A 27236-nucleotide genomic window follows, 5' to 3' on the forward strand; every position below is an offset into this window, starting at 1 on the left:
GGTTGACACAACATTGTGGGCCAAAGGGCCTTTACTGTGCTGTACTGTTCTACGTTCTAAATGTTTCTAATTCGGAGACTCAATTCCTGAGAACCTACTCTAAATTGACTTTGAAAACTTCTTCTATGTTCAGAAAACCAGGCCTCAGCTCAACTTGTTTTTTTATTCCTACGTGAAACAATGCAATGCAACACATTTAACTCGGGACCTGTATCCTGTTAGGTGATACCAACCCTGTGATGCAGTTCACTGGGGTTCCAAGAAGAAAGACCAGTTGTTTGCAATCATTGTTTGGTCATTCAGAGAGGTCTTGTTGCAGCTCCATATTCAGCCAGAAGTTCACTAGGGAACTATACTGTGCTGCTGCGAATAACACATTAAACCCGACACCAAGACCAATCTTGGAAAACATTGATCGCAAAGTGTGAAGCTGGATGAACACAGCAGGCCAAGCAGCATCTCAGGAGCACAAAAGCTGACGTTTCGGGCCGAGGCCCTTCATCAGAGAGGGGGAGGGGGAGAGGGTTCTGGAATAAATAGGGAGAGAGGGGGAGGCGGACCGAAGATGGAGAGAAAAGAAGATAGGTGGAGGGGAGAGTATATGTGGGAATGTAGGGAGGGGATAGGTCAGTCCCCCTCCACCGACCTGTCCCGCAGGCCTGACCAGTCCCCCTCCACTGACACCCTCATCCGCCGAGCGGAACTCGTCCTCACCCTCAACAATTTCTCTTTCGATTCCTCCCACTTCCTGCAGACAAAAGGGGTGGCCATGGATACCCGCATGGGCCCCAGCTATACCTGCCTCTTTGTAGGTTACGTGGAACAGTCCCTCTTCCGCACCTACACTGGCGCCAAACCCCACTTCTTCCTCCATTACATTGATGACTGTATCGGCACCACCTCTTGCTCCCTAGAGGAACTCGAACAGTTCATCCACATCATCAACACCTTCCACCCAACCTCAAGTTCACCTGGGCCATCTCCAACACATCCCTCACTTTCCTGGACCTCTCAGTCTCCATGTCAGGTAACCAGCTAGAAACCGATGTCCACTTCAAGCCCACCGACACCCACAGCTGCCTAGAATACACCTCCTCCAACCCACCCTCCTGCAAAAATTCCATCCCCTATTCCCAATTCCTCCACCTCTGCTCCCAGAATGAGGCATTCCACTCCTGCACATCCCAGATGTCCATGTTCTTCAAGGACCTCAACTTTCCCCCCGCAGTAGTCGAGAACGCCCTTGACCGTGTCTCCCGCATTTCCCGCAACACATCCCTCATACCCCACCCCCGCCACAACTGCCTCAAGAGGATCCCCCTCATTCTTACATACCACCCCACCAACCTCCGGATACAACGCATCATCCTCCGATACTTCCACCATCCACAATCCGACCCCACCACCTAAGAAATTTTTCCATCCCCACCCTTGTCTGCCTTCCGGAGAGGCCACTCTCTCTGGGAATCCTTTGTCTGCTCCACACACCCCTCCAACCCCACCACACCTGGCACCTTCCCCTGCAACCGCAGGAAATACTACACTTGCCCCCACACCTCCTCCCTCACCCCCATCCCAGGCTCCAATATGACTTTCCATATTAAGCAGATGTTCACCTGCACATCTGCCAATGTGGTATACTGTATCCACTGCACCTAGTGTGGTTTCCTCTACATTTGAAAAACCAAGTGGAGGCTTGAGGGACCACTTTGCAGAACACCTCCGGTCAGTTCACAATAAACAACTGCACCTCCCAGTCGCAAACCATTTTAACTCCCCCTCCCATTCCTCAGACGACATGTCCATCATGGGCCTCCTGCAGTGCCACAATGATGCCGCCCGAAGGTTGCAGGAACAGCAACTCATATTCCGCTTAGGAACCCTGCAGCCCAATGGTATCAATGTGGACTTCACAAGCTTCAAAATCTCCCCTTCCCTCACCGCATCCCAAAACAGTCCAGCTCGTCCCCTCTCCCCACTGCATCCCAAAACCAGTCCAGCCTGTCCCCGCCTCCCTAACCTGTTCTTCCTCTCACCCATCCCTTCCTCCCACCTCAAGCCGCACCTCCATTTCCTACCTACCAACCTCATCCCGCCTCCTTGACCTGTCTGTCTTCCCTGGACTGACCTATCCCCTCCCTACCTGTACTCTCCTCTCCACCTATCTTCTTTTCTCTCCATCTTCAGTCTGCCTACCCCTCTCTCCCTATTTATTCCAGAAGCCTCACCCGATCCCCCTTTTCTGATGAAGGGTCTAGGCCCGAAACGTCAGCTTTTGTGCTCCTGAGATGCTGCTTGGCCTGCTGTGTTCATCCAGCTCCACACTTTGTTATCTTGGATCCTCCAGCATCTGCAGTTCCCATTATCTCTTATTCCTGGGGAACATTGAACCATTTTGTATATTAAGCTCAAAACTGACAATACGACATGGAACGTTGGCGAGCTGCATAGATGATACGCAATGTGGCAAGAGGTGGGTCACCTAGGGAAACACTGATTGTCAGACAAATGGATACGTGCGCAGACATACACACACACAGAGACAGACAAAAAAAGCCACACCACCTCACATCGACTTTGCAGACATATGTTGAAAGATCTTCAGTGCAATCCAGGTCTGAGCTCAAGATTCTCTGATGGAGTACCAGTCCAAGGGATACCAGTGACCTTGCAGTAGTGCCTGTACCAAGCAAGATGGTGACCTCAGTACTTAAAAGCTCTTCAGATAAGGGTTTCCTGTACTCCACTAACTCCCCACCCACCAAAATCCAGTCTCTTGAATGATTCTCCAAAGAAGATTCTTTCATTCTACTTTCAAATGCAGATGTTTCCAGCCCCTGTACTTTTAATTTAAAAAAAAACTTAAATCCTGAAGGTTGATGGGAAGGAAGAGTTAGAAGGCAAAACTGCAAGAGGTCCATGAGAATATTTACATGTGAAGATGTTGTGTAGATTTGATTTCTGACAGCTCTGAAATAGCTGGCCTGCTGGAGATGTGCAACATGGCCCAATTTCTAGCCATTTCTGCACCCATTCTCACTGAATATAAATGGTCACCACCAATTTGAGAAGGTCTCCATTGCATTTCATATTCAGTCCTTCTTATTCTGCCTCTCACGAGCAAACTCTGAACAGCACCTCCAACAAGCTGTGGAGTGGCTCAAGTCTGGGCAGCCACCACCAGAAATTGGACTATTCACACATCTCCACAACCTGCAGACCATTTGAAAGCCAGTGATACTGCAGCTTAAAAGATTTCTCCCTTTTGGTCTCGTACCTTATGGTCCGCTGCCCTCAAAATGTCGGAGGTATAGACGGCGCAAGATATTGTTCCAGCCAAGGTTCTGTAGTCGCCTGAGTCAGTCAACAAGGCCCTCATGGCGCCACCGTCTCCCCTGCCCCCTTCTGTATGTAAACGGAGCATTCGTTCCCTTGCCTGGCTAGCATTGCACCATTCAATCAAATCCACCAGGCCCAGGTGTCACCCCACTTACCAGGTTCTGTGGGCGATCTTGAATGTAGTGTGAAATTAATTTATATATAAATATATATAGATATTTCATTTTTAAAAAATAATTAAGAGATCAGTGTAATACCCTGTTTGCCCTCCCCTTCCCACATCCCCTCCCTCCTCTTCCCTCCCCAAAAATGTGTTCAGCCAATTTGAGAATGCTTTTCCCTGCCCAGGTGATCTACCAGAAGGGATGTCATAGTCTAGACACCGCCCTCAGCAGGTCCCGTGCCAACGGAAACCCAAGGCAGGTCAACATCAGACCAGCTGCTGCCCCCCTCCCCCTTCCAAGCTGTACTCAAAGCGACGGGCCTGACGGCGGATGAGGCGGGGGTCTCCATGGAACTTCGCCTCGATCCGGCTTGAAGCAAAATCTTTGGCGCGGTGAAGGCGAGGTGGGTGGGAAATGGGTGGGGCTGGGAAGCCATTTTGTCTTTTTTTGAATGAATGCTCCATTGACTTCCAGAGGGGGGGTTTGAAAGGTGTTAGGCAGGCATATTAGAGAGAAATATGGTTTGAGGGGTGGAGCGGGGAGGAAAGAAGGTGCAAAAGAGTAAGAAAGGACAAACAGGAAAGAAAGGAAGAAAAATAAAGAAATTTACATATGTAATTGCAATATTTGAACTATAAATTGGCAGTTTCCATACCATGAAGTTATACTGTACAAAGAACACATGCACACGTAAGTACATATTGGATACATTTGCATATCTACATCACAGTACCTAAAGCAATAAATATTAGTTATCAGATACCAAATTTTCAAAATGGCTGCTGATCAATTATCTCTCACAATCTTTTTACAAGTTACAATAACTGCTCCGTCACACCAAAGAACCACAAATTCCACTACTGAAGGCATTCCGCGGCCGCTGTATTTCATGGGCACTTGGGGAGAACGGAGGTGCTGAAATGGTGTGAGCCTAAACACGTGGGGTACCACCCCAGCATTGTTTACAACGAAGAATATAAAAGCCGGGCAGAAGACGTTGGTGGGGCCTGAAACAGCCAGTTCTGGTTGAACGGACAACCAGAAGACAACACAGCTGCTGCTTGTAAGTTACTCCTACCAGTAGGTCTGCCATCATGTGTCTGCCATGTTTGTCCGTCTTGTGCTGTCCACTGCAGCTTATCTGTGAGGTCCACCGTCCTGCGACAACTGGGGTCGACCCTTTATCCTGCTGCCCTCATTCTGCCATGTACCAGCAATGTTCCAGAGCCTTCCTTTTTTGGTGCTTGAGCTATCATCCCCCTTGAGCATTGGTACACATCAACATCACTCACCACAGCAACCCCCTCCATTTTCTAGAAATAAAAGAGAACTTATAATTTGCATCCCCTCATTTCTCCTGGAGAGTGATGGCCTCATGGTATTATTACTAGGCTATCAATCCAGCCACCCAGGAATTGTTCTGGGGACTTGGGTTTGGATCCTGGCACAGCAGAGGGTGAAATGTGAATTCAATAATGAACCTGGAATTAAGGCTCTAAAGTCCCCACAGTCACAGAGGACCACAAGGCTGAGCTTTCATATGAGTGGTTGCACTTTATTTAACCTGAGGTTCACCACATATTTTTCAGCAGGGATGAGAAGCTGAGAAGGTAAGTCCTTCACTGGTAACCTCAGTTGGTGTGCAAAATGAATCCAAGCTTCTGTACATATTGCCAACCAGCTGTTCAACCAACTTAACTCACCAGCGTCCCGACTACTGTATCTAACGTTGACCGTGAAACCGTTGTTGATTGTGGGAAAAGTAACCCAATGGATTCACTAATATCCTTCAAGGAAGAAAATCTGCCACCCATACCACATCCGGACCCAATGTGAAGTCCACACCCACCACCATTCGGGTGGCTCCTAATTGCTCTCTGGGGCAATTAGGCACGGGGCCGTGAATGAATAACGTAACAGAAAATGCGAAGAGGGGCATGTCCTCCCTGGCGATCCAAACTGTCGCAATAAGTGGACGGTAGGAAGAAGAACCGTCACAACAACAGCCTTCGCTACTCAACTACAACCACCTCATTCCTCCCAGGCGCGGTAGAAAAGGGCAGGACCACATGATCCTCCATCCACCTGGCTTGGCTAGAAACGCCCGGCCCTCTTTTCCCACCTCCGCCTTTCCACACTCGACCAATCATGCCTCTGGGTAACAGCTGCTGTCACCAGCGCGCACAGTTCTGGTTGGTCCAAACTGGAGGCCTGTTTCCTCCCGCACACCATCACCACATTGTCCGGGCGCCAGGATTTGTGTGCGATGTGAAAGGTCGGGGGACAGTAGAAGACGCTCTTCCTCAGAGTCGGAAATTACCGCCTGTTTGCTTTGCCACGCCACGGATAAGTTAGTACATCTAAATCCTGTACTCTGCACTTGGGAAGCAGTTCCTTATAGGGGAAAGAGCAGCTGTTGATTGGTTGGAATGACTGGAAGTGCGCGTGTGCTGGCGGGGCGGGGGCTGTGATTGGCAACAGAGCATGGGCTGAGCCCTCCCGCGCTCTCGAGCACATGGCGGTTGAGGCCACGTGCAGGGTTTGGGAAGCTCGGGCTGGTTCTCGAAGGTTCTGCAGGAAAGCGGCCGGCCGCAGCCGAGGTTGTTGTCTTCTGGGTGGGGATCATTTCCAGATGACAAGGTAAGGGAAAGTGAGGGCTGAATAGCTCGTCCACACCCAATTGCGACTTTTTTCAGCGCCCCCGCCCCCCCCAATCTTCCATCACCAATCTGTAGAAGGAATCCCCTTCCACATAGGAACCCATTTTACATGTGGTAGGACTTTACTGATATTCAGTCATTGGGATGTGTGTGATCCAGGCTGGGCCATCATTCATTGCCTATCCCTAGTTGCATCTTAAGAGGTTGGTGGACTGTTGCCATTCAAGACAATATCCTGTGTGGTGTAGGTTGCCTGGCTTTGAGTCGGGGAGGATGTTCCAGGATTTTGACCCAAGAATGGCAAAATATTTCCAAAGGAGGTTGGTGAGTGGGTTGGAGAGGAACGTTCAGGCCGTGCAGTGTTCCCATGTACCTGCTGCCTTTGTTCTTCTGGGTGGAAGTGGTTCTACTTTTGAAAGGTGCTGTCTAGAGAAATGAGGAGAACTTCACTGCATCTTGTAGAAGGTGCATACCGCACCCAGCCATCAATGGTGAAAGGAGTGAATGTTTATGGATATGGTGCCAATCAAAGGGGCGACTTTGTCCTTGATGGTGTCGAGCTTCTCACATGTCCTTGAAGCTGTGCCTATCCAGTCAGGGGGAATATTCCTTTCCATCCCTCTGTACTGGCCGTAGGGAGTTAGGAGGCAAGTTACTTACTGCGGGATTCCTAGCTTCTGATGTTCATGCCATTAATTTTGCTTGTCCAGCTTGAGCTTATGGCCAATGGTAATGCCTAGCATCTCAATAATGGAAGCTTCAGTATTGGTAACGCCATTGAATATCAAGGGATGATGAATAGTCTTTTGTTGTTGTAAATGGTTATTGACTGGCACTGTGCCATGAATGTTACTTGTCACTTGTCAGCCTAAACCAGATGGACTACAGCGAGAGTTCTAAAGGAGATAAGAAGAGATAAGTGGTGATCTTTCTGGAATTGCTAGAGTTAGGGAGGGTCCCAGAGGACTGGAACATTGCTAATATGACATCTCAGTCTAAAAAGGGAGTAAAACTAAAGGCCAATTCACCTAACCTCGATCAGGGGTAAGACTTAGGAGACCATTGTAAATGATGATATTTCTGAATACTTGGAAGTGCATGGCCAGATCATGCCTGACGATTCTGCTAGAATGCTTTGAGGAAGTTACAAGCAGGTTAGACCCAGGAGAACCAGTCGATGTTATCTACCTGAACTTCAAGGAGGCCTTTCAGAAGTTGTTCCGCACAGACGCTGCTGAGTAAGATAAGGGTCGATGATGTTAGAGGTTAGGTGCTGGCATGGATAGAAGGCTGGCTATTTGACAGAAGGCAGAGTGTAGATAAAAGGGTTTTTCTCAGGCTGGGAGCCAGTGACAAGTGGTGCTCCACAACGATTAGTGTTGGAACCATAACTTTTCATCTTATACATTAATGATCTAGATGAAGGAACTAAGGGCATTCTGGCTAAATTTGCAGACAATACAAAGATAGGTAGAGGGACAGGTAGTATTGAGGCAGCTGGGAAGCTGCAGAAGGATTCGGACAGGTTAGGAGAGTGGGCAAAGAAATGGTAGATGGAGTTAAATATAGGAAAGTGCAAGGTCATGCATGTTGGTAAGAATACAGGTGTGGACTATTTTCTAAATGGGGGGGGGGGTGGAATTCAGAAATCTGAAGTGCAGAGAGACTTGGGAGTTGTAGTCCAGGATCCTATCAAGGTCAGCTTGGAGATTGAGTCAGTAGTTAGGGAGGCAAATGCACTGTTGACATTTATCTTGAGAAGGCTTGAACATAAAAGCAGGGATGTACTTCTGTGGGTCTAAGGCTCTGCTCAGGTCACAGTTTGAGTGTTGTGTGCAATTTTGGGCCTCATATCTCAGGAAGGATGTAATGGCCTTGGAGTGGCCTTACAAGTTGGTCCCAGGAATAAAACGCTTCATATATGAGGAACGCTTGAGGACTCTGGGTGTATGCTAGTTTAGAAGGATGAGGCGATCTAACTGAAACTTAAAGGATACTGAATGGCCTGGAGAAGGTGGATTTTGGGAAGATGTTTCCATCGGTAGAAGAGACTAGAACCAGAGGACACAGCTTTAAAGTGAAGACCTTTTAGAATGGTGAGAAGGAGAAACTTCTTCAGCCAGAGAGTGGTGAATCTATGGAACTCACTACATTAGAAGGCTATGGAGGCCAGATAATTGAGTACATTTAATAATAAATAACAGCAATAAATTGGTTCTTGATTGTCAAGGGGATCAAGGGTTATGTGGAGAAAGCAGAAGGATGGGGTTGAGAAACATCAGCCATGATTGAATGGTGCACCAAACTCTGAGCTGAATAGCCTAATTTCTGCTCCTCTGTCTTATAGTAAAACTGGATCTTGGGCTGCTTCTGTGAACAGGACGTACCTAGGCAATTTTTCACACTGTTGAATTAGTATTGATATTGAAGAATGGGATCTGCAAATGGACAGAAGAGAATGTGGTGGCGGGGGGCGCGGTGGGGTTTGGAGAAGTGTTAGATGACATATGAGAAAGTTGGAAGGAGAATCCAGTGTTTCTCCCCCCCCACCCCCAGTTGCTTTGGTAGGATTAGACAAGCTGAGCAGTACTCCTGCAATTTTCTAGTTGGATCCCATGGTTTACAATTGCATTCTTGGCAGTGTTCTAGGAAGAAGGAAGGAGAGGTATAAAATGGACAGTCCATTTACTGAGGCTGGAATGTTGGAGGGTGAGGGCTGGCCTTATAGAAGCTCATAACATGGGGGGCATAGAAGAGGTCTTTCCCACAGGGTAGGGAGTCCAACATGAAAAGAGCACGGGTTTAATGAGAGGGGAGCGATTTAAAACACTGGGCCAACATTTTCACACAGGGTGGTACATATATGGAAGTGGTGGAGGCCGGAACAGTTGCAACATTTTAAAAGACATTTAGACAGGTAGATGGATAGGAAAGGTTTGGAGAGTTATGGGCCAAACACAGGCAAATGGGACTAGCACAGTTTAGGAAAGCTGTTTGGCATGGATGAGTTGGGCTGTTTTTGTGCTGTCTGTCCAATTGTTAGTGATTTCCCCATTCCTCTCACCCAGGCGGACACGCAAATGGCTAATTGTGGCATTTTTACCTCAGGAAAATATACCATGTATACCCCCTACCTGGTTCTCAGTTGGCAACATCCAACTTCCTCCCCAAAAGTACAACCCACATCACACGGGCTTCAATGATGCAAGAAGGCACCTCACTGCCATCTTCTCGAGGAAGATTAGGGATGAGCAACAAAGGATGACATAGCCACGGAAGTCGACATCTTGAGAGTGATTTTAATGAGAATAGTTTTTATGGGGGACACTTTTGCCCCATTTGTACTATTGCCAGAGAGTCACTTCTACTCATATAGTTCAAGCGTAGTGCAGGTCACGTAACAGACTGCGTTAAGCAGTAAGTAGGTTATGCATGTGGTATGCACAGGTCCAAGCACCAACCTTCCCAACTTGCAACTTGAGACTGAGCTTAATGTGGGAGAGGAGGTTTCTGAAGCATGACCAAATTGGTTTCATTGGGGGAAGGGTGCGAAGTGGAGGGAAAAGCGAAGAGGGTGTCAGCTTTTGCTTTAAACAATTATATGATCACTGTCATTTAAAGCTCTGATAGGTTCGTGGCAAACCCAGACTGACTGTGTTTGGACAATGGAGGGGGAAACAATTGTAATTTAAACTGCCAACCACAAAGCTAATGGAATTAGTTTACATTGTAACTGATTAAAGGAGCATAAAAAGTTGACGGACAGGGTATAAAATTGACAGTCTGTCTGATTCCATGTCTGGTGAGATTAGATAAATTATTCCCAACATTTCAGCAAGTGATACGCCTATCTCTGGAATAGCCTCCTCTCTTACAGGATGATGGAGGTAGATAATGTTGATTCTTTCCAATGGAAAATGGGATGCACTACGACATAAATTATAATTAAAAACAAAAATCGCTGTTCAGGTTACAATTTGAGTAATTTGAGATGTGAAGCGCTAAATGCAGCATGTTTGGAGAAATATTGTGTTTTGGACATCTGTTTTGTGAAGTTCTGCACTTTTCTTAACTTATGAATAGGTCTCTTGTGCAAATTAGAAATTGACGAGATCAGTAAACAACTTCATTGAGTCATTCAAGTTCTACACGCCTAAAATATTTCCCCATTTTTTTTCTTTCATGATGTATGTTGTTCTGTACAGATCTGGTCATATCATGCTGCATTACAAATCAATCAAAAATTATTCCAAATCCTTTACTGCTGTTTAGAACTTGGAATTTTTCAAACCCAACATTCTAGCTGAGAGAAAGAACTGAATATGGGATATTTCCAGTATATGTGGCTAAGAACATGATTGGGTGTAAATAACCACGAAAAAAATCCACCAACCTTTAGCAAAAGTATTAAAAGACCAGGGAAAGTGTACAAAGATATTGTACACCCCACCCCTGTTCAAGCGCAGTCAGTAAATTAATTCTGCACATGGTCCAAGCACATGATCGCGCAATACTGGGGAGTGCAACAGTACTGCACACCCCTTTGAGATAAGACATCTAACTGAGGCCCATCTGCTCTCTTGGGCAATATAAAAGATCATTGCACCATTTCAACATTTCAGGCTGCCTTATCAAATTTATCCTTTAATTGTATATCACTAAAAACAAGTTATCTGTTGTCAACAAGTTATCAACTTTGATAAGGGAGCCTCCGAAATGTCCACATTCTTCCTCAACTGAGGATTCTCCAGCTCCGTTGTTGACATGGCCCTCAATCGGGTCTGACCCATCTCCCGCAATTCTGCCCTCACCCCTTCTCTTCCCTCCCACAACAGTGACAGGGTCCCCTTATCCTCACCTACCATCCCACCAGCATCCACATCCAGAAGATCGTCAGACGCCTGGTCCATACCTCCTTCACCCCCAACACCTCCCTACAGCCCTACGGTGTCTTCCCTTGTCACTGGCAAAGGTGCAACACCTGCCCATTTACCTCCTCTCTCCCCAGTATCCAAGGGCCCAAACATACCTTCCAGGTGAAACAAACACTTCACCTGCACTTGCAAGAATCTAGTCTACTGCATTTGCCCCTCACAATGTGGTCTCCTCTACTTTGGGGAAATGAAGCGTAGACTCGGTGACCGCTTTGCAGAACATCTACGTTCTGCTTGCAAAAAAAGACCCTGAACTACCTGTTGCCTGCCAGTTCAATGCACCACCCTGCTCCCTGGCCAATATCTGTGTCTCTGGCTTGCGACAGTGTTCCAGTGAAGCCCAGCACAAGCTGGAGGAACAACACCTCATTTTCCTCTTGGGGACCCTAGAACCCTAGAACCCTCCGGACTCAATATTGAGTTGAATAATTTTAGGGCCTAAACTCCCCCATGTCCCAGTCCCCCACCCCACACACCAGGCCTTGTTACCACACAGCCTGCCATTACAAACCCCCTGCTGTTAGTTACTAACAGCCCCCATTAACAACCATTCACCCTCCCAGCCTGATCATTAGCAACTCCTTTGTCTGTCCAACTGTCTTTCTCTCTCTTTGGGCTCTATCTTACTCCCTACCCCATCCACCTTCCTATTTTCTGCATATAAACTGACGTTTTCCCAGCCACCATCAGTTCTGACGAAGGGTCACCGAACCCGAAACGTTAACTCTGTTTTCTCCTCCACAGATGCTGCCAGACCTGCTGAGCTTTTCTGGCAAGTTTGTTTTTGTTATCTGGTTGTCATGTTTTTGTCGTATCTTGTCTTGTGTAAATCGGTAACCCTGTTTCCTACCTTACAGCAACTGAACATCACAAGTTCTTGCTTTATGGGGAAAGCACGTTTTAGAATATGCTGAGGTTGAGAAATACTGAATAAACACAACTTCCAGTGGACAGCACACTTTCGGATAACGCAGCTAAAGCATTGCAAGTGATGCTTTCTGATCTACAATTGCAGTCTGCAATGTACTTGTTATCTCATCTGGACTGAGCTCTCCCAAACACACTTAATATTGTTGGTGCTTCACATTTGCTGAATTTATCAGGAATTACACTCCAGCACCTTTCTGTTCCATTATCCAATCACTAAAAACTGCAGACTGAATGATCCTTTGAGTTGAGGCTCTTACAAGGCTTCCTTTTTTTTTCAAAGTTCAAACTCGTTTCATCAAACGCGTCCATTTCTCCTCTCTTGTGAAAAAACATCCAACTAACTCCAAAGGCAGTTGCTTCAGTCTTATCTGTCTAATAACTTATTTCGTAAGGTTGTTACTTTGGGTAGAAAAAGATTCCGCTTGAATACACTTCTCATCTCACTTGTCAAATTTCAATCTAAATAGTCCAATAACCTTACACACTCCTATGTTCTGTCTATAATACTGTAACCCTCATAATTTAGTCCTACTTTTCTATAGTATGTAAATTGTTGAATAATAGCAGTGTTCTGTTTATCTCCAGTAGTGACATTCTGCTTGATGGATAAAGCTGAATCAAATTAATTGAATTCCCATGCATGTTTGACTTAATCATTATGAACTGCATAACACTGACTTCAAAATCACAATTCACTATCAAAATAAAGTTCATTTGTAACTTGGGCTCTTAGGGGTTTTCACTGATCTCCGTCCAATTCACCCAGACTGACGTGGAGCCCACTAGCGACATTGCACAACAGGGCCAGAAGAGATCCCACCGGAGACAAATAGAGATGACAGCAAATGTGAGGTACACTGGTTCTAGTTAGCTAATAGCATGTTTTGAATTGCTTAGATAAGCTGGTTGACTTTTCCAAAGTGCTGATTTATTAATAACTATCTCTTTGTGCTTGCAGCACATTGGAAATCCAAGGACTTTCTCAGCATATAATGTATATTGCTGGTCAGAATGCATCTTTTGAAAATTGTCAGTACCTGGCTCATTAGCAAGGCTAGTATTAATTGCTTAACCTTAGCAACACTGACACAATCGACTTGCTAGGTTTTTTTGAAGAACAGTCAACGAACATCATATATAAAGCAGATTGGGGAATGATATCAGATGTTCTTCCCAAAAGACTTCCAGCATTGAAAGAAATTGGCAGAGACACGTATATGCTATGTAGGTGTTGCAATGATCCCATCAAATGCAAAATGGTTTCACTTTCTTGTAACGGGTGTCGTAGTGCGAATGCAACTTCAATCTGATGCTTGGACCTAGCCCTAGCAAGATAAAACAAGATTCTCTGGTGAATTAAACCTGTTATATATTACCTTGAGGCATTTCACACTTTTAGGTTCACATCAAAAAGCTTAAGTCTCTTTTGTGTCAGCTTTAGATGTGTAGTGATAACCTGATATGGCTTTGAGAAAGGCAAAATTTATCAAAACACTTTCAAACTAAAACCATAAAAGTTAGGAGAAATGTTAAGAAGGGCTGTAGTTCCAGGTAAATTGTGTGCCTGCGTCATTTCAGAGTGATCACACCAATTGGGCACTGGATTGACTGCTGGGATAAAAGTCCTTTGAACTAGAAGAAACAACTGGGTGCTGTTAACAAGCACTGCAGGGCTTATCAGATTGTTTGGATCTTGTGCTGTAGATCTGCCCTGTGTTTTTTTCCATTCATGTCCAATCCATCCTCTGTAATACTCCTTTCTAGCCAACTGATGGCAGTGATGTATTTTCTTATAATAACAAGCCTGAAGTTTGCCCTGCCTAAGGGCTGGCATCACAAAACTAAATTAAGATGGATTGATGCGCTGCTGAAAATCACACACTCCAAAATAAAAAGGTTCTTGAGCTGATTTGGAGAGTTGCCAAAAAATCAGGCAGAAGAAGAATGTTGTGAGCAGGAGGCTGCATAACTTCAGTACTCAATCTTAGTTGGCAGTTTAGTGATCTGTTTTAGGCTGGTGAATGAACCCATTTCTGTGCTTGTTTGTTTGGCGGGAATGTGAAGCACAACTGTATTGTTCCCTTTTAAAGGAGGACGTGTTTCCTCTTGGAAATCTCATGCATGTAATGAGAGTTTTGGTCAGTGTCTGAGATGAAGGTCTAGAAGGATCAAATGACAGGGTGACAATGAAACGGGATTGGGGGTAGGTTCACATGGAGCTTATACACCAGTTGGGCAGAAATGCCTGTTTTGGTGTTGATGATTGAATCTAATTCTATTTATTTATTTCTGCATTAAATCCGCTTAATTGTTTCTGAAACAATTGGGGACATTCATGCTCCATGGAAATCTTTTTATTTGTTGTTTATCAGGACTGAGAATACCCTTCACTAAAAAGTGAGTTTACTAGAAACAAGTGAACATATTCATCTAGTATGCTCCAATGTGAGTCACCAGCTAGAAGTGTATTAGACTTTTCTGCTATTGTGAAGGTTGATTACTGTTCTTGTTGTTACAGTGGGGCAACAGTGACTTAGGCCCTTTCAGCACGCCATCAACAAGAGTCAGCTCCCAGATGTTTACAGTTATAAACACCTAGGCGTCTTCTGACCATTCCTCTTACTGGATTCTGACTTGAAGCTGAATGATACAAGTAGCAACAATTTTATTAATTCCGCCAAATCACATGAGGCTGATTATCACTCCACTATGTAGAAACCATGTAACTCTCTTCCAAACACTTAGTGTCAGCTAATAGACTGACACAGGGTCTTAAGGTTGGATTCCCGTACATCCTCTGGTATCTGCCGCAAGTAAGTAAAGGTCCATACACACACCTAGTAAATGCTCCCATTGCAGATAGAGCTTTGGACAAAATAGAACTCACATTACTGTGCCCTGTTGAATGCTCCCAGGACAGGTAGAATTGGGTTAGGTACAGAGTAAAGCATCCTCAACACTAATATACTGAAATGTTTTCAGATTAGATAAAGGACAGAGTAAAGGTTCCATTACATTGCTCCCAACATTACATTCTGCATTCAAAAAGATAGCCTTGCTGTATGAGTAATTTTAAAAAAAATTTCCACACTAACTGTCCTCTGATTCAGAAGACTCATTGTAGTGAGTAATGCTGGAGGAGCTTTGTCTTGTGAACCAATGCCTATCTGAACTTGGGATGATACGACATCTGATAACACAGGATTCATAAGTTAATGCATGTGCACAAACTGATTGCACCCTTCAGTCTTTTACTTTTGTACCCAATATAGAATATTTCTGGAATGACCACACAAAAGATGTAACCCTGCTCTATCCATCCTGTGAAAGAGCAGTCTAACACTGTCACATAGATTTCAAGCTGTCAGTAGCAAATACCCCTAACACATTGAGACTACACTTGAATAACGATATGAACATGAGTTTCAAATTGCACTGGTTCTTTCAGTAAACATAGTTTCGCCTAACATTAAATTCCTGGAGACACATTCAGGAAGTTAAACTTAATCTTTAACAGGGCATGAAACGGATAATAGCAGATTGGCCACCCCAGATATAATCTGCCAAAATTGTATTTCTATTCAATGCAGGCAGGGTGTATAATAGTCAGATCTGCTACTGTCTGTATGCTCCCCGTCACCTCCCAAAGTTGAAATTAAGATCCAATGGATAGAAGGTACTGATGCCACGGTAAATACAATGTAAGAAAAGTGCTCATCGTTAGATCAGTTAGCTAGAACATTACAAATTACAGCCATTGGTGCCGAATATAGATACTCTGAACAGGGCAACTAGACATGCTCTCAACATTTACACTCACGTAAACACCAGCGAATCATTTTGGACCAACCATGGTGTGAATGGGATCATGATGACTGGACACATTCTTAACCCCTGCACTTACCTAAATACCAACAAAACCAATAACTATTCAATTAGCTATGAAATTGTACCGTTTATTCTCTGTGAAGAAAGCCTCACTGACCCTGGCATTTTAACAGCAGTAAAATTAGCAACTAGCCCTTCGGAATCAAACTGTGTTTGAATTTGATCATTCAAATCTACACTTACCTAAGTACTGGCAAAGCAAAAAGTGAATCATTTTAAAACCAAAAGAAATTGAATGATTGCATAAACAATTGTTCAATTTTTGAATTTATCTAGATACTTTAAACAACCTTTCCAGACATATCATTGCATGTCTGGGGCAGATAGGACTTGAACCTGGGACTTCTGGTCCAGAGGTAGGGACACTACCACTATATCACAAGAGGTCTTTTGAGCATTACTGTACTGATAGCAATTGCCTTTTTTAAAAAAAATTAGTTAATTGACCAGAGGTCATTTGGGTTTTCATCCCTGACATTCCTGTTGATAGTTTTAGTTTGGTTGACAAACTGGAGCTGGATTATGGAAAGAAAGGTATGATCTTAAATCTATTCGTGAATAGAAATAGAGACCTGATGATATTGAACCTTTTAAAGAAAGGCTGGGATAGGTTGGATGGATGAAGGGATGAGGTGTAGGGGTAGCAATCAACAGCAAATTTCGAACACATTTGGGCACACCTAAATTTCTATAAAAGCTCCACCACAATGTCAAACCTGTCTTAAATATTGTCATAGGTTTATCAGCCGCTGTAGCTGATGTTCTGAGGAAGGGTCACCGGACCCAAAACGTTAACACAGTAGCTGGCTGACTGTCTTTTCTGCTTCCACCAACTTTCATTCAAGAGGGGTAGTCCTGGTGTTTGCGTGGGTTTGAGGGAAACTCTCCCCACAAAAATGGCCTTGGTTAAACAGCAATCTCTGCATCTGACAACCTCCAGAAAAGCATCATACGCCCTACAGCAGAAACCCAGGGCTAACTTTCACCTTCCATGGCATTGAGACTGGTTGTATGAATCCAAATGCTGTGCATATTATTAAACTGAACACAGACCAGGAACCCAATCTCATGTTGCCCTGATCTATCACTATTAAATAAAATTCTCAACTCTTGTTGAAAATCTTTCAAAGGCCTGCAACTCTCTATCTCTGTAACATCTTTTAGTCAGACAGCTTTTTAAGATCTGAGTGTCTCTGACCTATTCAGCATCCTCATTTCTTTTGCCCTACAACTGTGAAGGCCTCGATGTCTGGATTTTTATTTCTTGAATTTCTATCTCTGCTTTCCTCTCTGTCCTCGTCAAAAGCCTTCCTTAAAAACATTTTTGACCAGCTATTTATTATCTCTCCTAATGCTGGTGTGGTGTCATGGAAAGTCTGATTATATCTTGACATGTTTTCCTACTTTAATGATGTTAAATAAATGCAAATTGTTGATATAACACCAAGCAGGCAAAAGAACCAGGTCTTGTCCAGGTCTTACCCTGAATAGTGAAAATATTTGAAATTCAAGCCCCCCCCCCCGCCCCCCCCCCCCAAACCCTGCCAGAGAGACACCCAGTTTAGAATTAACGTGCCTCCCTCTTTTAGCCAGGTTCAAATCTCAATCATTGTCATGCATCACTTCGGAGTAAAGAATGAACCTTGCAGTGGATCATAAACCTCTGAAGCAACTTCGACTGGTTCCAGAATTTCCACTCGCATGCTGAGAGCTGCTTGCACTATTTTTGAATGGTGAGGGGTAGGGATAGAATTTTCCCCCCTTCTTTACCAATCCCTCCTCACCACTCAAAATTTGCAATTCCAATTAATTCTCAATTGCTCGAGATTTGGCTGTTCTCATTTCAGTGCCTTGCTATGACTGCTCACTTCCTACTGCTCTCCTAGAAATATTTACCAACACAAGAAATATGTTCCCTTGAACTTTTTTTAAAAACAGTTCAAACCACGTCAGCATATATACAGAGCCTTTGCTGGGCACAATAAACATGAGTTGGCCTCACTCTGTCTGTTGCTAATTTACAACACCAAGTGGGAGGGAGCCATCACCCAATGCTGGGTCTGTTGACTTGTTTCAATTCTTTGGTCTTCTTTGTGCATGCAGGTACTTTTTGTGCCTGAATGGCCAGACTGCAATTAGATAACCTACACTCGACAAATACCACATGATGCAAGAGCACCAATGATCCATTTGGGTACACTGCAGTAGGAATCAGAATTTTGTGATGGTAAGGGGTGCGGGTTAGGGTGATTGAGAATGTGGTGGGTCTGGTTTAGTATCTAGCGGCAACTACCAACATCTGGTCTACTCCAAAGGGGCTATTAGTGTAAACAGTGCGACAAACCTGAGTGTATGTTGGAAAAATTGCTCTATACCTTGTGGTACTGAGCAGCCTTGTGACCACTTAAGAGTGCATGCCCTTCATTTTAAAATGCCAGCTAATAAGCCTGCCCACCCAATTCAGTGTGGAGGTGGGCAATCCCGTGGAGGAATTAAATGAAAACAAAAGCAAACTTGAGGTTACCATTGGCCTCCTGGTTTTCTCTCTTGTACATAACCAGGGCAGAACCCTGCCTGTTCACTATCAAACTATTTACCTGGTCAAACCTCATCTTCACAATCTCACAAGCAGCTGACTTAAACTGAGCTGCACTTACAAAACTGAGGACATTTAAACATGGGGACACCCCATTTCTGACCTGTTTTTATTTCCCTGTTCACAGATGTGCATGGTCCTGAATGTAACCAAAGTTTTCTTGATGGTGCCAGCCAGTTTTTCACAAAAGTGCTAGTGCAATTGGCCCCCCAACCATTTTCATTCTAAACAAGAAAGTGAAAGGGTATTGAAGGAAGGGTGAATGGCGGTTGGGGCTTTCCTGTCAAGTATCAGAAATGAAAGCTGTCTGATTGTTACACAAGTTATGGGGGGAGCCCACTTTGCTATGAGTTGGGAAGAAAGCAAGACAATCTGTAGCAGTTTGTTCAGATGAGGTTTGACCAGAGATGTCCTATCCCGACAAGACTGAATTGCTGGCGCTTCTCCCTCAGTGTCATTTGTTGATCTTTGAGGTGATGATTTTCTGTACCTGAACGTCGATTATCCGCTGCTTGGCATCAATGGCCTCCTGCATGTTGGCGTGGTCTTTCCTCAACTCGTCTTCCACCACCATTAGCCTGTAAACAGAGTCAAAGGGTAGGGCTATTCAATAATTAGGAAAAGTTGTCAGGAGTGGCGGAGGAGGAATCACTGACATTTCCACAAATTTCATGATTGAGGCTGTGTCAGGAAGATAAAATCCCAGGAGTTGGGCATCATTTGGAGCAATATGACCAATTCTGGGCTTTAGGATGGTGAGATTTTGGAGAGTGATCTGAGGAGAGTTACTGCAGTAGTACCAAAGATAAAGGACTTCAGTTATGTGGAAATGAGACTGAGAAAAGGAAAAATACTATCCCAGTCTGTTCTCCAGAGAGCAGAGAAGGCAACGGTAAGATTTAACGTAGGTATTCATAATGACAAGGATCTTGGCAGTTTATGCTTTTAATCACTCTATTTCTATTGATGAGTAACCAGACAACACAGATTTAAGGTGCAGTGAGCGGCAAAAGGAACAGGAGTGCTGATGAAAAATTTACGCAATTAGTTTCAATGATCCAGACTACATTGTTTGAAAAGAAACTCAACTTAATAATAAGCTGGCTATGGGACTAGCTGGACAACTTTAAGAGGTAATACATACATGACAGATTGCATGGACTCCTGTGCCATAACTCCCTGGCATAATTCAACCATTTCTCCTCTGCACAGTCAGATATCTTTTTTAAACAGCTGTGCACAGAATTAGACACAACTCGACAGCTAAGGCCAATCAGGCCCATAAGAGTTTAGAGACCTGGGTGCAAAGTTGAGGGAAATAGTTCCACGTTTGAATGAGCATTGCAAAGTGGAGATGACTGGATAATTTAAGATCAGGCATCAGGTGAAATTCTGAAGGACTGAAGATTAGTAAAATAGGAAAGCAGGTGAGGAAACACATTACTGAGGTTCCGGTGAAGAATAAGTTAGGAGTAAATGGTAGTGCAGTCAGCTTAGCTCTCATCAATAATAAGGATGCTAGGAGGAGACATAAAGAATGAATTGCGAGTATCTATTCTTGTTTATGACTTTGTTTATGTACTAAAACTCAACTGAAGTCTCAGACATGACTGATCTTCAAGTAGTCATTGACAGGTCAGATTGCCTCCGGTTGTGGGTTCGACATTCACGAGAAAGACTGGACCAAAAATTCAAGGCTAATGCTTCAGTGTGTGTTTCAGAGGAGAATCACGAATGACTCTCTCCATTTGCCCCTCAGTTGGAAGTGAAAGATTCATGACACTGTTTTGAAGATGAATGGTGGGAAATTGTGTCTGATGTTCTGGTCAATATTTGTTCCGGAACCAAAATCACTAAAACATAAGCTGATCATAACGGCTATTTGTGGCAGCTTGCTGTGCACAAACTAGCATCTCCACTCTCTAAGATAATAAAATGTGAAGCTGGATGAACACAGCAGGCCAAGCAGCATCTCAGGAGCACAAAAGCTGACGTTTCGGGCCTAGACCCTTCATTAGAGAGGGGGATGGGGAGAGAGAACTGGAATAAATAGGGAGGGGGGGGAGGCGGACCGAAGATGGAGAGAAAAGAAGATAGGTAGAGAGGAGAGAATAGGTGGGGAGGTAGGGAGGGGATAGGTCAGTCCAGGGAAGACGGACAGGTCAAGGAGGCGGGATGAGGGTTCCCAAGCAGAATATGAGTTGCTGTTCCTGCAACCTTCGGGTGGCATCATTGTGGCACTGCAGGAGGACCATGATGGATATGTCATCTAAAGAATGGGAGGGGGAGTTAAAATGGTTCGCGAATGGGAGATGCAGTTGTTTATTGCAAACTGAGTAGAGGTGTTGTGCAAAGCGGTCCCCAAGTCTCCGCTTGGTTTCCCCAATGTAGAGGAGGCCACACCGGATACAATGGATACAGTATACCACATTGGCAGATGTGCAGGTGAACCTCTGCTTAATATGGAAAGTCATCTTGGGGCCTGGGATAGGGGTGAGGGAGGAGGTGCGGGGGCAAGTGTAGCACTTCCTGCGGTTGCAGGGGAAGGTGCCGGGTGTGCTGGGGCTGGAGGGCAGTGAGGAGCGAACAAGGGAGTCACGGAGAGCGTGGTCTCTCCGGAAGGCAGACAAGGGTGGGGGTGGAATAATGTCTTGGGTGGTGGGGCCGGATTGTAGATGGCGGAAGTGTCAGAGGATGATGCGTTGTATCCGGAGGTTGGTGGGGTGGTGTGTGAGAACGAGGGGGATCCTCTTAGGGCGGTTGTGGCGGGGGTGGGGTGTGAGGGATGTGTTGCGGGAAATGCGGGAGACGCGGTCAAGGCCCCACCTCTTCCTCCGTTACATTGATGACTGTATCGGCGCCGCCTCTTGCTCCCCAGAGGAGCTCGAACAGTCCATCCACTGCACCAACACCTTCCACCCCAACCTCAAGTTCACCTGGGCCATCTCCAACACATCTCTCACCTTCCTGGATCTCTCAGTCTCCATCTCAGGCAACCAGCTAGTAACTGTTGTCCATTTCAAGCCCACCGACTCCCACAGCTACCTAGAATACACCTCCTCCCACCCACCCTCCTCCAAAAATTCCATCCCCTATTCCCAGTTCCTCCGCCGCATCTGCTCCCAGGATGAGGCATTCCACTCCTGCACATCCCAGATGTCCAAGTTCTTCAAGGACCGCAACCTTCCCCCCGCAGTGGTCGACAACGCCCTTGACCGTGTCTCCCACAGTTCCCGCAACACATCCCCCATACCCCACCCCCGCCACAACCGCCCAAAGAGGATCCCCCTTGTTCTCACACACCACCCCACCAACCTCCAGATACAACACATCATCCTCCGACACTTCCGCCATCTACAATCCGACCCCACCATCCAAGACATTTTTCCATCCCCACCCTTGTCTGCCTTCTGGAGAGACCACTCTCTCCGTGACTCCCTTGTTCGCTCCACACTGCCCTCCAACCCCACCACACCCAACACCTTCCCCTACAACCGTAGGAAGTGCTACACTTGCCCCCACACCTCCTCCCTCGCCCCCATCCCAGGCCCCACGATGACTTTCCATATTAAGCAGAGGTTCACCTGCACATTTGCCAATGTGGTATACTGTATCCACTGTATCCGGGGTGGCTTCCTCTACATTGGGGAAACCAAGCAGAGGCTTGGGGACCGCTTTGCAGAACACCTCCGCTCGGTTCGCAATAAACAACTGCACCTCCCAGTCGCAAACCATTTCCACTCCCCCTCCCATTCTTTAGATGACATGTCCATCATGGGTCTCCTGCAGTGCCACAATGATGCCACCCGAAGGATGCAGGAACAGCAACTCATATTCCGCTTGGGAACCCTGCACCCAATGGTATCGATGAGGACTTCACCAGCTTCAAAATCTCCCCTTCCCCCACCGCATACCAAAACCAGCCCAGTTCGTCCCCTCCCCCCACTGCATCACACAACCAGCCCAGCTCATCCCCTCCCCCCACTGCATCCCAAAACCAGCCCAGCCTGTCTCTGCCTCCCTAACTTGTTCTTCCTCTCACCCATCCCTTCCTCCCACCTCAAGCCGCGCCTCCATTTCCTACCTACTCACCTCATCCCACCTCCTTGACCTGTCCGTCTTCCCTGGACTGACCTACCCCCTCCCTACCTATACTCTCCTCTCCACCTATCTTCTTTTCTCTCCATATTTGATCCGCCTACCCCTCTCTCCCTATTTATTCCAGTTCTCTCTCCCCATCCCCCTCTCTGATGAAGGGTCTAGGCCCGAAACATCAGCTTTTGTGCTCCTGAGATGCCGCTTGGCCTGCTGTGTTTATCCAGCTCCACACTTTATTATCTTGGATTCTCCAGCATCTGCAGTTCCCATTATCTCTCTCCACTCTCTACATTGTTGCACTTCAAATACTTAATTGACTGTGAAGCACTTTGCATCTCCTGATGCTGTGCATGGCAGTGTGTAAATGTAAATCCATCTATCTTTCTTAATCTTTACATAATGTATTTTTAGTTTCCATTTGCATTTACTTACACTTCAGAATCATGAATGCCATCTGTCATTCAACTGCTTAAATTGCTAAGTATCTGTAGACCTCAGTGAATGTATTCCTTTCCTCACATCATCCTGTTTTCCCACACAGTTTGGCACCATCCACCAGCATATGTCCTCCTTGCTTCATAGAATGGCTTTAAGAAGTAGCTTTATAATACCCTAGGGCATGTGGTTGCCGTGGTATTCAGCTCATTCTATGTCACTGCAACAGCAAATAAACCATACTTATGTGAAAATCACAATGTGTGTCATTAATTGTGGCTTGTAAAAGCCTGCAGAGGCTCAGTAATGTGTAGTGAAAACAAATAAGACATTTTTAACTCCTTTCTTTGGCCTGAGGATATCTCAAAATGCTTTACAGTCAATTAAGTACCTTTGGACTGACTGTTGTACTGTAGGAAATATAGCAGTTAATTTGCACACAGCAAAATCCTACAAACAGCAATGTGTTAATGAACAGATAATCTGTTCTGGTGAATTGTGAGTGGGAGTAATTATTAGCCAGAACACTTTGGAAGATTCCTCAAGTATCTGAAGTATTGCCACAGGCTCACATGAAGAGAGAGGTAACATCAGCTTGACTGCAGTTTGATGATTTAAATTCAATTTTCTCAAATTTTGAAATGAAAAGTGGTGAAAGTTATTTGTTGTAAAAATCCAACTGATTCATTTTAAGGAGTGAAACCTAAAACTCTTACCTAATCTGAGATAATGGGGAACTGCAGATGTTGGAGAATCCAAGATAACAAGGTGTGGGGCTGGATGAACACAGCAGGCCAAGCAGCATCAGAGGAGCACAAAAGCTGACGTTTTGGGCCTAGACTCTTCATCAGACTCTTACCTAATCTGATCTGTTTGTGATTCTGGCCCCATGCCAAGGTGGTTGACTCTTAACAACTGACTGAAACACCTCATTGGCCAAACCATTCGAAAACACGGCCTAGTAGCACCAGTCGAAAGACAGCTAGCGTGAGGGCATAAAATTAAAGACGTATATCCATGGAGCAATACCCACCTCCTAAGAATTAAATGTACTAAATAAATGTGAAATGCTGATCAGAAAGAAAAAGCACCTTAGAAACCTGGCCTGATTCCTGAACGTCTTGAAGCTAATAATCTAATAAACAATCAAGGTTAACATTGACTATTCACAAATTAACAAGATTCTCGGATTGGTTCATTGATAAAATACAGCAGCTCTGGCAGTGATGCTGAGCAGAGGCCCCCTCTGTTTATGTTTACCTGACAAAGGAATCTATGCCATTTCTCTAAAGAAGAGAAACGAAGTTTTGGCTGGTCTCCTGACCTTTTGACTTTACAGGCGAACAATTTTCTTTTTGTGACATTGATTATTGTATTGCTGTTTCTGGGAGCATGTCATGCACACGTTGGTTGCTCCCCTTCTATTATAATAACTACATTCAAAAGCTGGACATAACATGCCTTAGGATATTAGAGGTTGTGGAAGATGATATTTACACCATTGTTAAATGCACATCCAGTGAATGTAAGATTCACATGAATGAGGAGAAAATTGAGGTAGTGTATTCTTACCAGCACTAAGGTGAAGGGCTGATCAAGCTGTTTTTAGCAGTAATTTATTGAGGGAAGAGTGAAACACCTGGGTAACAACTTTTGATATTCAATTGAATAACTGAGCAGCCAAAATATTTAACAACACATCTGCAGATCAATGCATTGATCCCCTTGCTATCCGAACAGACTGCCTTTTTGTGCTTCAAGTCCTGGAGAGCAGTTTTGAATCAATTCTGAGGTGCAAATGCATCTGATTGAGCAGGCACGATGGGAGGGTGAGGGAACTAGAGGATGGATAGAGGTTTGTTCTTAAAATGGGTGGAAGTTTCCGATAGGATTGGCATTATCCATAGTGGTAGATAATGGGAAAGGTTGTGAGAGCATTTCTTTACAGTTTTCCATCCACTGACATTAATGGATGAAAAGTTGTAGACTCTGTACCTGCTGGATGGGCTCTTGGAAAATGTCACACACTATCGCTGCACTTAAATAACTGAAGTCCCCTGACAATCTAATCATACTCGTAGCTAGAGAAATTCCACCAGCAGTGCTTCTTCTGCATCATCCTCATACAATGGGAGAATGATTAAACAAATAGTAGAGTCCTGCATGATTGCAATTCAAGTAGTATTTAAGTAAAAGTTTGTTTTTCTTTTCATGACGTGGGCATTGCTGATGATGAAGCCAAACTTTATTGAGTGTCCCTAAGTGTCCTTGAACTGAATGGCTTACTTGGCTATTTTAGAACACAACTAAGAGTCAGCCACACTGCTGTGGGACAGGACTCCCATGCGGACCAGACTGGTTTAGGACAGCAGATGTTTTTTCAAAAAGACATTGGTAAACCAGATGGATTTTCATGATAATCGACGAATTTCATGGTCACCATCACTGGGTCAAGCATTTAATTTCAGACTTTTTATTAACAGAATTTCAATTCCACCAGCTGCCTTTGTGGAATTTTAATCCATGGCAGTTGGTGGCCTTCAGGAATTGATTCTTCATCTGCTGCAGGGATAGACGATCATGTACCAAATACTCATCAAAAAACTAATGTCTATTTTACTTCTAAAGTTCAAAATAGAATAAGAATTGGCAATTAAGTTAATAAAATATTATTTTATTCATTTTTCAACAAAGTAGTTAATGAGAATACATTAAGGATGGCAGAACACTACACTGCAGCATGTGGGATAACAAGGTGTAGAGCTGGATGAACACAGCAGGCCAAGCAGCATCGGAGGAGACAGAAAACTGACGTTTCAGGCCTGGACCCTTCTTCAGAAATGGGTTTGAACAAGGTCCAGGCCTGAAACGTCAGCTTTCCTGCTCCTCTGATGTTGCTTGGCCTGCTGTCTTCATCCAACTCTACACCTTGTTATCTCAGTAGGAACTGCAGATGCTGGAGAATCTATCACTGCACCATGTGGGATCTCCAGTTTGCCAGTTTGGTCCAGGACAAACAGGTCACAGAAAATGTTTGAAAAATTTGCTGCTTTGGCTCAGAGTTTAAGTTAGGGGGCTCAACTACAGACACTGTGACACATCTTGGAGGGACTGTTCCCTGGACTCATTGTGCCAGCAGGCAGTCACACTTCTTACAATGGTGTCTTCTGATTTGGTCAGTGTTTACTGACAAGAGAGTTAGACAGGTAAAGCAACCCAAAGGGCAGAAGCTCACCTTAGCAATTGTCCAACAGGTTTGAGATACTCTTAGCTTGTGGATGAGGACAGGAGTTTGCAGGGTTGATGAGCTACCTGACTATGGCATCATATTGCAGGAAGCCATTCAAATGGGGGAAGCAAAAAATCAATATAGTAGTAAGAGACAATATAGTCAGAGGGATGAATAACTTCTGTGCAATTAGAGTCCAGATAACACCGATGCCAGGGTTTGGGACATTACATCCTGTTGGAGACAAACTTGTGGGAGGAGGAGGACCAGTCCTGTGGTCTATGTAGGTACCAGTTATATGGGCAGAACAAAGGTACAGGTTCTACATAGAAAGTATGAGGAGTTAAGAAACAGATTAAGAAGCAGAATCTCTAAAATCATAATCTCTGGATTATTATCTAGACCACATTCAAGATGGCACAGGTCAAAACAGATTTGAGAATTATAGTACCAATAATGAGGAAAGAGAGATCAGCACCAGTGAGACAATCGCCACCTAATTGTCTGGTGCTCCCATGCATTGCATAACTAGTGAAATAGAGAAGATTTTAAATTTATATAGTGAAGGCAAGAAATGAAATTTGGGATGATGTGGTAAATTAAAAGAATAGAAGCAAGGCAAAAGAGAGAGGCATTAATATGAGAAATGATAAACAGGTCTTGGCAGAATAAGATAAAAATTACAAATGTAATAATAAACAGATAAGCCTAGAAATTATAAAGGAATAAAACTAAAGACTATATTTGAACATGTAGCATTTCAAAATAGATGATTTGATAGGGCAAACAGAGGTAAATAATGTTGATTTGGCTGTTGTTATAGATACATGGCTGCACGGTGAGACAGATTGGGATGTGAATATTAAAGAGTACAGTAAATTTAGGACAGGAAGCTGGGAAAAGGTGGAAGGGTGATCTGATGTTTGAATGATGATATTAGCACCATAAAGAGGGATAATATAA

General features: G+C 44.6%; 1 protein-coding gene across 18 annotated transcripts in view; it reads right to left on the reverse strand.

Moving 5' to 3' along the window:
• Positions 1-27236, reverse strand: part of LOC125446329 (ras/Rap GTPase-activating protein SynGAP-like) — a 746401-nt gene that overhangs the window by 175404 nt on the left and 543761 nt on the right. For 17 of the 18 annotated variants that reach the window (XM_048519809.2, XM_048519810.2, XM_048519826.2 and 14 more), the window contains one exon: positions 19002-19089. In XM_048519809.2, coding sequence (XP_048375766.1) covers positions 19002-19089 — 88 coding nt within the window. Of the gene's footprint in view, positions 1-3754; positions 3971-19001; positions 19090-27236 lie in introns of those variants that run through there. The other variant, XM_059639421.1, reaches the window with a different exon arrangement.

This window comes from Stegostoma tigrinum, chromosome 34, assembly GCF_030684315.1.
Source record: "Stegostoma tigrinum isolate sSteTig4 chromosome 34, sSteTig4.hap1, whole genome shotgun sequence".
NCBI lineage: Eukaryota > Metazoa > Chordata > Chondrichthyes > Orectolobiformes > Stegostomatidae > Stegostoma > Stegostoma tigrinum.